At 39.4% G+C, this 14,127-nt stretch overlaps 1 protein-coding gene and 1 long non-coding RNA gene across 2 annotated transcripts; one reads left to right on the top strand and one right to left on the bottom strand.

Annotated features, from left to right (window-relative positions):
- Positions 1-470: 470 nt before the first annotated feature.
- LOC113143382 (uncharacterized) lies at positions 471-4,102 on the bottom strand. Its single transcript, XR_003297023.1, has 3 exons — positions 3,962-4,102; positions 1,440-1,484; positions 471-1,281 (listed from the first exon to the last, which is right to left on the bottom strand). It is a non-coding gene; the product is annotated as an uncharacterized LOC113143382 (long non-coding RNA).
- A 1,097-nt stretch (positions 4,103-5,199) lies between these two features.
- Positions 5,200-13,511, top strand: ccni2 (cyclin I family, member 2). The gene is made up of 7 exons (XM_026327728.1): positions 5,200-5,519; positions 6,030-6,186; positions 6,416-6,550; positions 6,997-7,071; positions 7,198-7,338; positions 10,884-11,183; positions 11,841-13,511. Exons 2-7 carry the CDS (start codon positions 6,073-6,075, stop codon positions 12,162-12,164), a joined length of 1,089 nt encoding a protein of 362 aa, XP_026183513.1. The 5' UTR covers positions 5,200-5,519; positions 6,030-6,072; the 3' UTR covers positions 12,165-13,511.
- Positions 13,512-14,127: the final 616 nt, after the last annotated feature.

Genomic DNA, 14,127 nt, shown 5'->3' with positions numbered 1-14,127 from the left:
ACAGGAGCCAAATATTTAACATACTGAAATTTAAAAATGAATTCATGTGATGGTGGATATTATACTAAACTGCTCTCATAGAATAACTTGATTCTTCGCTCATGTGTTTAGCAGTAAAGGAAAAGTATGTTAGGCGCACTTGATGCAGAATTAGAATCTAAAAGTAAACACCCAACTCTAACTACAGAATCAAATGCCAGGCGAGAGACAGCAAATACAAGCTAAAATCAACATTCATGCTAAGATAAAAAGTTTTTCCCAGCATCAAGATGGTTTTAATATGAAAGGCAAAAGGCGACAGAAGAATTGGCGATACAAGCTCTAACTCAGACAATGAAACATATTGGGTTTCCAGAAATTCCTAGGTGACTGGTGCTCTGCTTCTGAGATGATTTTATTGTATAATATTTTCCTCTCTGGCACTCAGGAGAGCTTTTCTACAGAGAATATTGAAAGTAGCACAGCTCCTGTGTAACAACACTGCCCCCTATTGATAAAAAAGACAACCAGAGTATAGTATGTGGTTCTCCTCTTATACCAGAGGAAACTGCTTTCTGTCACAGTATGTTTTTGTAAAGTGTTTACTATCAATTTCCTTCCAGAAGGATCATAAGAGCAAATAAGGGTGAAGAGTGGAAAACATAGACTGACAATAGACCCTATGAGAAATATACCATGTGACCTGAAAATACTATGTCTCTGTACTAAACTGTATAATTTATAATGCTTTCATGTACTGTAAGTAACCAGGTCATGTTGCTGTACTTTTTTTATTTGTTTGTTTTCTTAAATGAAATTAATGATTACTAAAAAAGAACCCTGTGATGACTTGCCAATGTTATCCTGAGATTTAAATTTATTATAAGTCCTTTTTTCTCAAGATTTAATAAGACATGAATTGGCAATGTATCTTTCCACTGTTTTATCTCCATCCATTAGCCCACATCAGACACACTGACTGTACAAAGTAATAGGACAACCTGCCACCTTTATATTAAATTGACCATGAAATTGATTGAGCTGGCCTCAAAGTTATTATCTCAATGTTTTCCACCTTCAGCATACAAGATTTAATAATGACATAAAGGCAGGGGGAAAGGAACACTGTATTTTTGTATTATTCAGACCCACTTAGTGATGATAGCCAAGCCGCAGTTTGCTCCCTCTGCTCCCACCTCTTCACCACCGTCTTTCTTCTCTAACCCTAATGATGTGAAGTTTCTCCCGCTGGAAATTCCCCATCAAAGCACGTTTGAGGCAGGCAGAAGTGAAATCTGACATCTGAGAGCCAACCACAGCAGGGTGCCATGAAAAAAGGACAAAGGAAGAAAAGAATTTTTTTTAAATGTGCAGCTCAGTTCAACATTTCATCTTGGATGATGAAAACATGAAGTACAAAAAATGACTGGGGTTAAAGGATGTTGTTAAATGGTCTTAACTTTGATGATTTGGCCTTTGTCGCCCTCCAGTGGCAGGTGGTCGATCTAGAATGAAAGATTTGTAAATTGGTTATTACTGCGTCAGCTGGCAGGAAGTCTGTCTGCCTAATGATTCCAGCAGCATTTTGATGGCCAGCTTCCAGCCAATCTTCTTTGCACTCTGAGGGCTAGATGGATAAATGCAGTCATGTCTATTGACCAGGAAGCATTTGCTGATCTGCTTCAATGGCTTTACTGTATTTGTACAGCAGTTGCTTACATCCGAGCAGGAAGGCTAAATATCTAAAGTGTGACTCTTCCCAGCTGCAGTAATCACACATGGATAAAATCTGAAGTCTAATAAAGTGTGCAACATGTGAAATTGTCTGAATACTTTCTTTCATTTTTCTTATTGTCTGCAGTCGTCTTTAGGAATCCGTACCAGGAGACAGTACATTATGTCCAAACAGTGAATTCCTGAAAATCTGAACAGTCCTCAGTTATTTAGCTAAGCCAATGTTGAGATGACAACGCTCAGTGTGGCCCAACATGCAGTGATCAAAGTCAGAGATCAGAAGTGACTTTAGCAACATAATATGCTCGGCCAAGTGCACAAAGCTTTCCTGACAGGACACGGTTGGTTCAGGGTTGACATTGATTTGTGGATTTATGGTGCAGACAGGAGACACGGGGAGGGGGGTCTGCAGACACACTGTAAATTCTTGTTAAACTGATCAGAGACTGTGTTCAAACCCTCAGGTAGAGTCTCCTACTCTGTTTCATATTTAGGATCCAAGAAGTTGAAACCATTGTATCCCTGGGGCTCCTTAAGTGTTTTCATCTCTTGTACAAGCAGTCTGCCTTAGCTCCCTTGTGAACATACTGTAGCACTGTATATGATTATACATTTATATATGTATCCTGTTAGACTATTTAAATTTTAATATTTCATCTTTTAAATTTTGCATGGGTAGATTTTCTAACTGGATTTCTTATTAGCATTTCATTTAAAAGAAGATAGCCTATATGCTAAGACTATATTTGTTGAGAATTTTACTTGTCTCTTTGGGAAACTTCCTTTTCATCACATATCGAATCACATTCATAGCTTCAACTGACAGTTTTTCATACTTGATAAATGTTTAGCCAATTACGTTTTTTTTTTTTCATTCATACATTATTTAGTATGTAAAACATTCAAAAGCCAAAGCAGAAGAGATGTTTTTAAATTCAGGTTGGAGGGCGTGTTGGGTAATACATATGTTTATGTTGCTACTGAAGCTCAAAAACTCAAACCCACGAATATCAACAGCTTTCCACCCAGTCATATTCCCACCGGTCATTAGGGCGTGATGGAATGTAAATGTACACATTATTGTGCAAACACGTAAAATGCCAGATCAGCAGGAGCAGTGTGCAAGCAAGACATTCTGCATGAGCTGCAGTTCAGACTGCAGGGAATAGAGAGAGATTCACAGAGAGAGAGGGCGATAAAGAGAAGGACAGATATATTATGTGAGGGTTCAAGCCTCAGAATATGTGAGAATGACCTTTTGATTAAAAAAAAGAGTCACCATTCTCATCCAATGTGTTCGGAGACCACAGGACAAATAAGATATGTAAGCCAAGCACACCCTGACTTGATACACACAACCACTGTGTTCCCACTGGCTGTTCCACTCTGTCAACATGCAGATATGCTGCTTGCTGTGTCTTTTCTTATCAACATTCCTGTCGTGACCTCGACTGAGACACACCGGTCAACTCTGTTTTTATCAGTCAGCTGTGTGAGGTGGCTGAGAGTGGAAAGCAAACACTTGTGCCTGTGTCAGTCAGAATAAAGTGGCAGGAAGCAGGTCTGCTACCACCTTCCATCAGGAACTGAGGTACCAGGACAACACTGACATAATAATATTTCAGCAATAACACTGAGTACGATATCCAACGTGATTCTTTCTGACTTCAGATGTTACTACAACACTATGCTGATAACTTAAATGACTGTTAGCCCTTTAAAACTCAACCCCTGTTGAAGGTGCTCTGCATGAATAATAAGCCTACATTTGACATTTTATAAATCTAGATCTGTTCATCTTTGATGGCCTGTTCATATGGACAAAATTACAGACAAACAGCCAAAGCAACCAAAAAGTTTTCTTGACTAGTCCTCAACCCATCATGCCTTACTGAAGACCAGACCAAAGGCAAAAAGCTCCTGCAGTGAATATAAATGGCAGCAGTAAGCTACAGCCTGACAGAGCACCGCCAGACTTTACCATGTGTCTGATGACAAAGCATTTGAACTGAAATATGAAAGAAAATATGAACATATAAGCCTCACATTTTTCATCAGCACTTATCAAAAGTGAGTCAACAGGTTGAGCTCATTACTGTTTCACTGGAGATTCGACACACAAAGATGTAACTATTGTAATACTCTTTTAATTGATTTCTGGTCAGATAAAGATGTTTTACTTATAGGGATCCTTAGTCTCATTCAAGAACACTTCAGAAAAGCAGATATACAGAAGGAAATTTATTACCTACTCTGGTTGAAAGACATGTCTCATGGAAGAAGGAAGAAATCCATCCATCCATCCATCCATACCCCCTTATTCCTAACCAGGGTCACAGGGATCTGCTGGAGCCTATCCCAGCTCTCTTTGGGTGAAAGGCAGGGGTACACCCTGGACAGGTCACCAGTCCATCACAGAGGAGGAAACCCACCTAACAAAACAAAGATCAGAATCCCAGATTTATTTTTAAATCTATCCACACACATTTTTAGCTGATTATTGTCAAGTGAAGTGGAAGGATTTTTGGCATTAACTCGATGTTAAAAATGCTTTAAATGTCTCATATACTGAATGGTCACTTGTGTTTTCAGTCACAAATTCCTACAGCCAAGTGTGCTGCAAACATGATGGGGAGTAAAAACAAAAACACATTACTGTAAAAAAACAAAAACACAGCTGAGCAGTTTGATTGCAGCATTCTCCAGTGCTCCAGTCTGTGAAAGACTAAGATTGAGATCCAGTGGAACTTGACCTGGCATAAAATATTATTTACATTTGTGACACCCACATTCAGAAAAACATGGTTGATACACTATAGTGCAAACCAGTTCAGGCTGGTGCTGTGGTGCTTTGATCATTTGTCACTTAAATTCTACAAAAAAGGGGAAATAAAAGTAAAATACAACAAACAAAGAGTATTTTTGTGCTGTATCCCCCCACGGTGCATGGTATTTATGTACTTTAATTACTTACACTGTACTACTACTATAGTCTGCATTATTTACACATATATTTGAAGCTAAAAGTTGTATAATGTTTGCTATAGAGAGCACATACTTACATACATACATACTTTGCATTAATACCATCCATGCATTATGCAAAGACAGGTGTGCTTATTTATTTATTACATGAAATACATGAAATACATCAGGCCCCGGGGCCCGTTCACTGATCCACCTATGGAACATAATCAGAAGTCAATGCAATAATGAGTGAATTAGCCTCATTAAATCATTTCTACATGTACCAGACTGTATTTGAATGAAGCAGGAGCAGACTCTCTGCAGGATTCCTTCACAATAAAAGGAGGAAACCAGGAAATAGCTCTGCATCAGAGCGAGCGTTTTGTTGGGAAACACAGTGAAAATCTTCCATTTCCAGCAGAGGCTCGACCATTTTGTGTGCGGAGTCCCGTATGTCTGACCGACTAACACATTTCTAGGCTGCAGACGGGGTGACGTCACGGGGGGCGGAGTCCTGCGCGTTCAAAACACAGCCTGCCCTCAGTCCTCAGTGTTTTCTTGCTTCCTGTCTTTTTTTGCGCGTATTTTTTTGTTTACTGCAAGTTCTGTGAAATATTTCTGCGCTTTTTAAACTTTTGTTTTGTTTTTCTTTTAAATATAATGTGGCTGCATTTCTGCATATTCATCGTGGAGCACGCTTTGAACCGAGATTGTTTTCTCTAACCTCCAAATGGTGTTTATTTGTTTTATTTGTTGCTTTCGGTGAATATGGACTAAATTTGTAAACCGTATAAATGCACCTGCCGTCGAAGAAATACTCTGCGTTTGAAAGTGACGAGGTAAGGAAAAGGAAAACCAAAGGAAACCAATGTTTTGTCTGCAGCAGCAGGAAGGTGCAGCAGCTGCCGCTCATTATCCCGCCTGGGTCCAGCCTGGGTCTGTTTCAGCCGCAGCACATTCAAACAGTCACGTCCTGCTCATTTTTAACTTTGCATTCAAGTCTGCTTTTCTGCAAAGTCTGAAAAATGGCGATGATGTTCGGGAAGCGACGCGTTGTCTGTTTCCTGCCGCAGCAGAAACGTTTCACAGATTAATTATTAAATTATTTCATCTTCATATTGTAAAAACGTTTTTAGGTCTCTCATCAAACCTTTCATGGGAAAATGAGCATGTGGATGAAGTAATACTAAACCAATATGTATATAATTGCTTGACCTCTGAGCAGATGCACTGTGCACAGTATCTTAGAAGATGTGTTAATGTTACTGGGCATTTTGTGTCTGCTTCCACTGTGATCTCTCACCTCTGACCCCCTTTTTCCTCGTCCTCCCCCTCTCTACCTCCACCAGGTGTGTGTGCCCTGGGTGCAGCCTGGCCTGTGCTGTGGCAGTGATGAAGAACCCAGGAGCTGTGGAGAGCCAGCGGCTGGTTGGCCTCCTGGAGGCCGCTCTGGTCAGAGAGGCTCGCCTCTGGAAGGTACCTGTCTTCAAGAACGGCTGCATCCAGGTGAGACAAATGGGCTACGCTCATGTATTGGTATATGGGACAATTGTTTCAATGTTAGTAAATCATTAACAAAAACAAACCTGAGGCAAAACCTTTTGCTGAAAATGTTAAAGATCCAGGTTACTGGTTAAGAATATTCTTTAAAAAAAGCTCATCTGACTAATCCACAACACAGTTCATCCTACAGGTATCATTTATTAACCACTGGCTGAATCCTTTGACCACTCAGGGTGCTGACATCTCCTCATCCCAGCACCAAGACATGATCCTTTGGCTTGGAGAAATGACCAGGCTGTTCCAGTTCTGTCCAGAGACCTTTGCACTGGGAGTCTGTGTCCTCAACCGGCTGCTGTCCACTGTCAAGGTAGACAGCCACAGCATATCACAGATCCAAGCCTTTCTCCAGTAAATAAAATATGCCTCTTTACAGAATAAATGGAAAGGAGAATCGCCGCATTACTACAAACATGCACAAATGGCTTCATAGAACAGTCACGGACAACATTTTATTCTTTTCCTTATTTGGTCCAGTTGAAGTCAAAGTAATCTTCCTCTAAGTCTGCACTCAACTAAAATTAGCTGCATTTGTCATCAGATTGTTTTGTGTACGGGGCTGCACAGGTAACATACATGTCTGAACTTTATTCATTTGGAAGTTGGACTGCATAAAGTGCATTTACATTTAGCTTGACTTCACTCACAGATAGTAAGACAGTGAAAAGGCATCCATTAATATTTTATACGTGTGTTTTGACATTCATAAACCTTCCTGGCTTGAATCTTTTTTTTTTTTTTTTTTTTCCTCTTTAGGCCCAGACAAAGTACCTGAAGTGCATTGCTTTTACCTCACTGGTCCTGGCTGCCAAAGTCAATGAGGAAGATGAGGTAAGATCTCCCTTAACGAATACACAGAGTCAATAGTGTCAGATAAAAAAACACCACCACTTATTTCAACGCTATTTCAAAACAATGTGTTTATTTCTTTCCCTTTGTTGGCGTCTGTTTTAACAGGTAATAGGCTCTGTTAAAGACCTGGTTGTGCAGAGCGGATGCAACTTTTCAACAGCAGAGATTCTTCGCATGGAGAGGATCATTCTAGACAAGCTTCACTGGGACTTGTACACCGCAACACCAGTTGACTTCATTCACATAGTAAGTTAGAATTCAGCAAATAGACGGACAGGCAAACACAACATTTTATTATTATTATTTTTTTCTGTTTCTTTTTTGGACCTGATCTGTCAGAGCATCTCATGGTGAACTGACTGGACTTTGAAATGCTTTGTGGATTCAGGTCCTGGTGTTGTGAAAAACACAGCAGTACAAAAGCACACATTAAACCATCATGCTTGCTTTATGTTTTAGGTGGCGTTCACATAACCTCACACCCTCTTGACCCCCCCCCCAGTAAAGAATTGGTCCTAGTAGAGATTGTGCATTTATTTGATTTGACTCATTGTGCCTGTGATTAGTTTTAAACTTTTAATGCCTGGCTGCAGTCCTCTCCTTTTTTTAATGATCACAATACCCAAGAACAGAAATGAATTGATGCCTCTCATTTATGTAAATGTGAGTATTCAAGAGTCCAATTAGAAGATATGTTAGATTTACATTTAACTTTCCAATACATTAAACAAAAATGACTAAAACAGAAATAAATATTGTATTATTGTGTGACTATAATACACAATATAATGCAGCCTGACATAAAAGTCACTGCTTTAATTCACATCAGAGTCGAAATGTGGTTTTTCCACTCAATTTATAGATTTTCAGATTGTAGCCTGTGCACAGGTGACAGTATTGGAATAAAAATCATATATTGGGCGAAGCCAGTATAACCCAGGTCAGGTAACACAAAAAAACAACAAAGATGCACTTTAGCACACAATCTGGATAGAGTTGTATGAGACCACATAAGACTGCATTTGCAAGCTGCCAGCAAAATAATAGACATGTTGCATATCAGGCCAAGGCACTTCTAATTCTAATTCTACAGTGGAAACCCAAACCCTGCTGCCACCAAAGGGGGTGTGTGCTGATACAAGATCATCAGTGTCGTCAGATCTCAAGAATTTTCACAAAAACAGACAAAGTTGGGTTGTTGGGGTATCAGGCTATAGATTGTTGAAACAGATTTGGCATTGTTCAAAAAAAACTCCCATACTATATTATTCAGTTTATGGCACAAAACTATCACACAGCTTGGGTCTGTGTACATTAGGTTCATTAATGCTCACAAGTCACTGCCTGAAGCAGAGTTGAACACACATCATTTAGGTCCCTTCATGCAGCTGGGTCTGGAGCTGTATTCATAACGCTAAGTCACGCAGGACGAAGCTCACAAACTGCATCCTCCAAATTGATCACATAGTTATACCAACATTTCTCCTGAAACTATTTTAATAACAACAAACATTATAACCTCATTAAAGGAAGGACTTAGATTAGGACTGATGTTTTAGACTGCATTAGTTTTCTCTTGGTGTACCTAACAAACTGGTGCATGGCTATGAGTATAGGTGATATCTATACTCTATATGACAATATAGAAACTGTCCATAGCGTGTTTAAATAATTAAATTCATGTTCGATGCCATAAACCATCGTAAAGTAAGTATTTTTCATTTTAACCACACTAGCTGCGTAGTTCTATGGACAGCGGTGTTGGTCCACCAGTTTGGTTGAGACTGAACTATCGGAACGATACTTTTCCGTCATTGTCACGAACATTTGATTTTTGGTATCTCAACCTTAAGATGGATTGCCATAAATTTTGGTGCAGACATTCATGTTCGCCTCAGGTAGCTTTCCGTACAGCCCCAAACATCACATCAAAATTTTACTTGTTGATTTGCTGATTTTTCATCTCGTACTATTGTCAGCTCAATATTCTCACTGTCTAAAACCACTAATAGCTATGGCTGACATTTCAGCTTCAGCTTAGTTGTTTAGTCTAATGTTAACATGCTAACACTAAACTATGACAGTGAAAATGGGCAACGTTGTACTTGCTAAATATCAGCATTCAAATTGTATAAAGAAATGGGTCATTGTGGGGGGTCAGAGGGCAGCTAGCCCACCTGTAAAACTGCTTTGAAACACAACAAAAGGTAATGTAGGTAAAAAGTGCATCTAATTATGAATACAGCCCATAATTTTCTTGATAGAAATCCTTCACATGTATTGATCTGCACTGCTGAGGACAACCAACATCTCCTTACGAAATAAATAAAAGTGTCTAGATTTGTTTTCTTTACGCCATGAATAATAAACCATCACCAGAAAGCAGCTTGGCAGATTTGGACTGAATTTGATTGAATTGGTGTTTTCTGCAAAACAAAAAATGGCACTGGCAATTATTATCAACATTTATGGATTCAACTGATCTGGTGTCTTAGGTTTACAGTGTGTGGCATTATTGTCATGAATCTGTTATTGTCCTAGCACTTCATTTTAAGCAATACAAAAATCCAACACTTTTAAAATTAAGATTAATAAAAACTATAATAAAATAAAGACATTTTCTCTTTGCATACTATTCAAATAAATATTTGTGAAATAAATACTTTTTAGCTATACTATTACTGTTAATATCTCACAATTACATTCCCCTGCCCTAAAGATATTCCTGTGCTTTACCTTTCCTAAATGTCTTTAAAACAGCAGTCATGAAAAGTAAAATCAGTTTATCACAGACTCTCCACTGTGACACTTCATGAGTAAGAGGATTTAGAGATGCTTTGTCAGTGCCTCTCAGTTCACCTCAACATCCAAGTAAAACTCTCTGAACAGTAGAAACAGCTAATGTGATGCTCAAATCTAAACATTTTCTATTTGCTACATTACCCTGAATGGCCTACATTTCCAAAATAGAGAGAAGAAGGGAAACTTGAGGACGAAGGGGCTTTAGAGTTGTATCAAGTCAAGCAGCTGTTTTAGGGATTACGTTTTATCTTCGCTCACTCTACCTCTCAGCCAATAGCTTATTTTTGCTTTGCTTTGCTTTTGAGTAAGAGACAAACTAAAACAAAAGAGCTGAACACAACATGGATGAAATTAACTCAAAAGAGCTGTGACTTTAACAAAAATGTGTTGATCTTGGAATCTAGTAGGTAATTTCTCCACTAGACAGTATTTTCCTGGCACTCTTTATTAAACCAAAGGAAATAATTTTCTAGGCTGAGCCCCTGTTTGCAGTTTTATTAACTGCATGACAGAAGTATAAAATTAATCTTTTAACTTAAACTCAAAGTGTGTATTTTTTACCAAAGCCCCCACTTAGGTTGGGATTTCTAATTCTTGGCTGAAAATGGGACCACAGCAGCACTGCACGCACGATACAAGACAAACAAGATTACTATGATTCCTCAGGTAAACAGGGGGCTCTTCATTAAGTAAAACCTGATAGTGGGAATCTGTATTAGTCCTGCACAGAACATCAGGTTGGGACTTTAACTTTTAATGCAGGATTGAAGACTTGAGGAGCAGAGAGACAGTGTCCTGAGCAGGTGATGAAGGGGTGAATGATGTATGGTAGGATGTTGAACGCACCAGTATATGTAATATTCATGAACTGTAATATCGTAGAGGTAAAATGTGAACGATGGATGCATGGACAATAGAAGAACAATGACATCATTAGACTAACATTTTGGTCTCATTTCGATTCATTTCTCTGTTCTCTTCCATTCTAGTTTCATGCCCTGCTCGTCTCCAGCCACCCCCACCTCATTCCATCCATCGGGCTCGGCTCCGGAGTCGTCTGGGACTCAGCAACAGACCCCAGCGTGCTGCACACAGAGCTATGGCATCAGAAGAGGCCTCCGGGCCTCCAGGTGGCGCTGTGGACCAGGCAGGTGCAGCACTGTATGGCCTGCCACCAGCTTTGGCAGTTTAAGGGCTCTACGTTGGCCTTGGCCATCATCACTTTGGAGCTGGAGGCTCTCACCCCTGACTGGTTCTCCGTCTTCACCGACCTGCTGAAGAAAGCACAAGTAAGAGAAATGCACAGGCGTCCAGGGCATTTGTAGTTAATGTTAGAGTCAGGAGAGCGTGGCATTACATGGCTTCACTGGAGGCTGGAAGACATCCATCCAGAAAATGTACATCAGAGCCCATCATAGATTTGTAATTTCCTTTGGTATTATCTGCCAGTTCTTTGATTATCTTTAGATAAGACACATTATTTTTCAAATCTCCAATTTTTCTGCCCCATTTCAATATACTAACAAACGTTTTGATCCAGTGCTGCATTAGCTGCTTTGGTGACCTTTGGGCACATGTTGGCACTTTGAGGGAAACAGATGATTCTCGTCAGAGCCGCAGACCAACACATATCTTTGATAAAAGCAGTCATTTGGCTGGCTGTAAATGATCTCCCTGAGGAAAGAAGATATTTTAGTGAGATTTCATATCACTGTACAACTTAAAATGTTAGTGCACAAACCTGCACTTGGTGGGAGAGTTGTGAACCGTGTTTCACCCAGTAAATGATTCCCCTGTCAATAGCTGAAAAGCTGCAAAGTTGAGCACAGTTTTGACAACCTCAGAAATCATTCCTTCTGAAAGTAGGTTATAAGGTTAAAAACTCCAAACTGGATTAAAATACACTAATTTTTTTCTCCATTGTTTCTTGCCTCACCCTCTCTCAGGTTGATAGTGTTGAGTTCATCCATTGCAAAGAGATGGTGGACGAGTACCTACACAGCCTGGAGTTCTCCCTGCCAGCCAACGCTGTCTACATCTTCGACAGTGCCCAGATTCAGGAGGAGGAGCGAGTCTGGAGCCCCACACAGCACCTCAGGCAGACCAGGAGGGGACAGGGCAAAGAACAGGGGGACTCGGATGATTACTACGACGGTTTTAGCCGTTTGTATAACGAGGAGTTGATGCCGGGGGCGGAGGGAAGCAATGTTGAGGGTTATTCACACTGTCCATCTCTTACAAGTGCACATTGCTCCCATTCTACCATTTAGATATTTTAAAGCCTCAATCGTACATTTCATGAGGTGACATCGAGATGTTACTCACCTGCCCTAATATTAAGATTACTTTAAACCATTTAGTAAAGGTAGAAATTCATTCTTTTTGGCTTAGATGAGGTTAAATTAAGTAATTGTTTGTCACTTTCGTGCACTTGCACTGACCAAATGTGAATCTAGATAAGTGTACGAGTTCAGTTCTTATCTGATGCCATAACTTATTCTCTGTGCGGAGCAGTTGAGGAAAAATTGTGAAGCCTGACTGAACAGAAATTTGAATGTTTCTCTTTGGTACAGAGATATGGGTCCATCTAAGCTCTCTTCCAATTATCAATGCCTTATTCGTTCAACTTTTTAACCTTTCTGTCCTTTATATCCACAGATTGTTAAACAAAGCAATTTGTTTAACAAGTGGGAGGCAAAAATTAGAATTAGGAAGTTGTGTGTGTTTCTGAATGAGGCCAAGAATGGCTTGTTTTATGTTTGAGAGTTGATCCTGATTTTGTTTGGTAGGAGGCATCTTGGTGCTCAGGCTCTCACCAGAGCCACATAGCACTTTAAGAAAAAGATTAGCTGTTTTTTTTATGCAAATAATTATATTTTTTCCACAACTTTTTTTTTTTTAATTATCTCACTTATTTGTACTAAATGTTTTGTGCTGTTTATTTACTAGTTACTTACAAAAGCTATTTTTTTTTTTCATGAAAAAAAGCTTTAATTTCATGACTGAACGATGCAAATGTTTCTATTTCATTAATGCTTCAGCCTGTTTTGATTTACTTTATGCAACAGTGATTACATATCTAATAAAAGCACCTTTGGGAGTTTAGTTCAACACTTAGAGCCCGAATGACAAAAAAATAGTCACTTTGACATCATGGGATTAACCAGCATCAGTATTTTTCTTACTAGATACTGTTTGAGAAGAGTAATCATTAAAGCTGATGTCAGTCTGTCGTCATCACTGACATGTGAACTGACAAAATGGTTCAATTTAATCTGTACTTAATTTAAACTGTATAGCTTGATACATAAACATGCAGTGTGACCAGAGGGACCTTTCCCTCCACGGAAGCTTGAAGCCTTTGGACACTGAACAGACTTTAATCTTCATTCTTTGACTTTTGTGTGCTGAAATTATTCATTTCTGTTTTAATGTGAACATGTTTCTGTTTTCTCAGCTGTAGTCTGCCATTCATCCAGTCAGACTGGATGCTCCACCAGCGACCAAGATTGTGTTTGTTTTTTTTTTATTTTTATTTTCATACTCCTTCAGACACCAAGGCAGCTATCTCTTACTGTTTTGTCAACCACAGAAATAAAGCTATGACTTGAAAAGTCTGAAGTGTCATTTTCTGTTTTGTCAGTTTGAAAAGGCAGCTGCAGGTTAGACAAACCTTCATTTAATTCCAGCATAGCTTCAACTAAGATCCAACTGAGCAGAGATTTAATGAGCCAGGAAATAGTGTAATTGAAAACACTTTTGGTTTTTAAAGTTTATCTATGGAAGTGCATTACCACCAGGACAAAAATCCATCCCTCCATCCTTTATCTATACCCAGTTGTTCCTAACCAGGGTCACGGGGATCTGCTGGAGCCTATCCCAGCTCTCTTTGGGTGAAAGGCAGGGGTACACCCTGGACAGGTCACCAGTCCATCACAGGGCACCTACTGACATACAACCACACACTGACACTTACTCCTATGGGCAATTTAGAGTCACCAATCAACAGCTTCCATATTATCCAATCTATGGTGCTAATTATTTGCTCTTTTTTCAAAGCAGAATGAGGAAAAACTGAAGGCTGGATGAGGAAGCAGTGTGTAAATGCATCAACGTGACTGCAAAACAGACCAAAAACCTAGTACTTATTCAGTATAAACAAACAAACAAACTCAATACTCTGTTACGCCTCTATTTCACACGAGAGTGCTGTCAACCAGCACTGTGTCCCTA

Source organism: Mastacembelus armatus, chromosome 14, assembly GCF_900324485.2.
Source record: "Mastacembelus armatus chromosome 14, fMasArm1.2, whole genome shotgun sequence".
Lineage (NCBI taxonomy): Eukaryota > Metazoa > Chordata > Actinopteri > Synbranchiformes > Mastacembelidae > Mastacembelus > Mastacembelus armatus.
The sequence above is the reverse complement of the archived record's forward strand: the minus strand, read 5'-3'. Positions and strand labels throughout refer to the sequence as shown.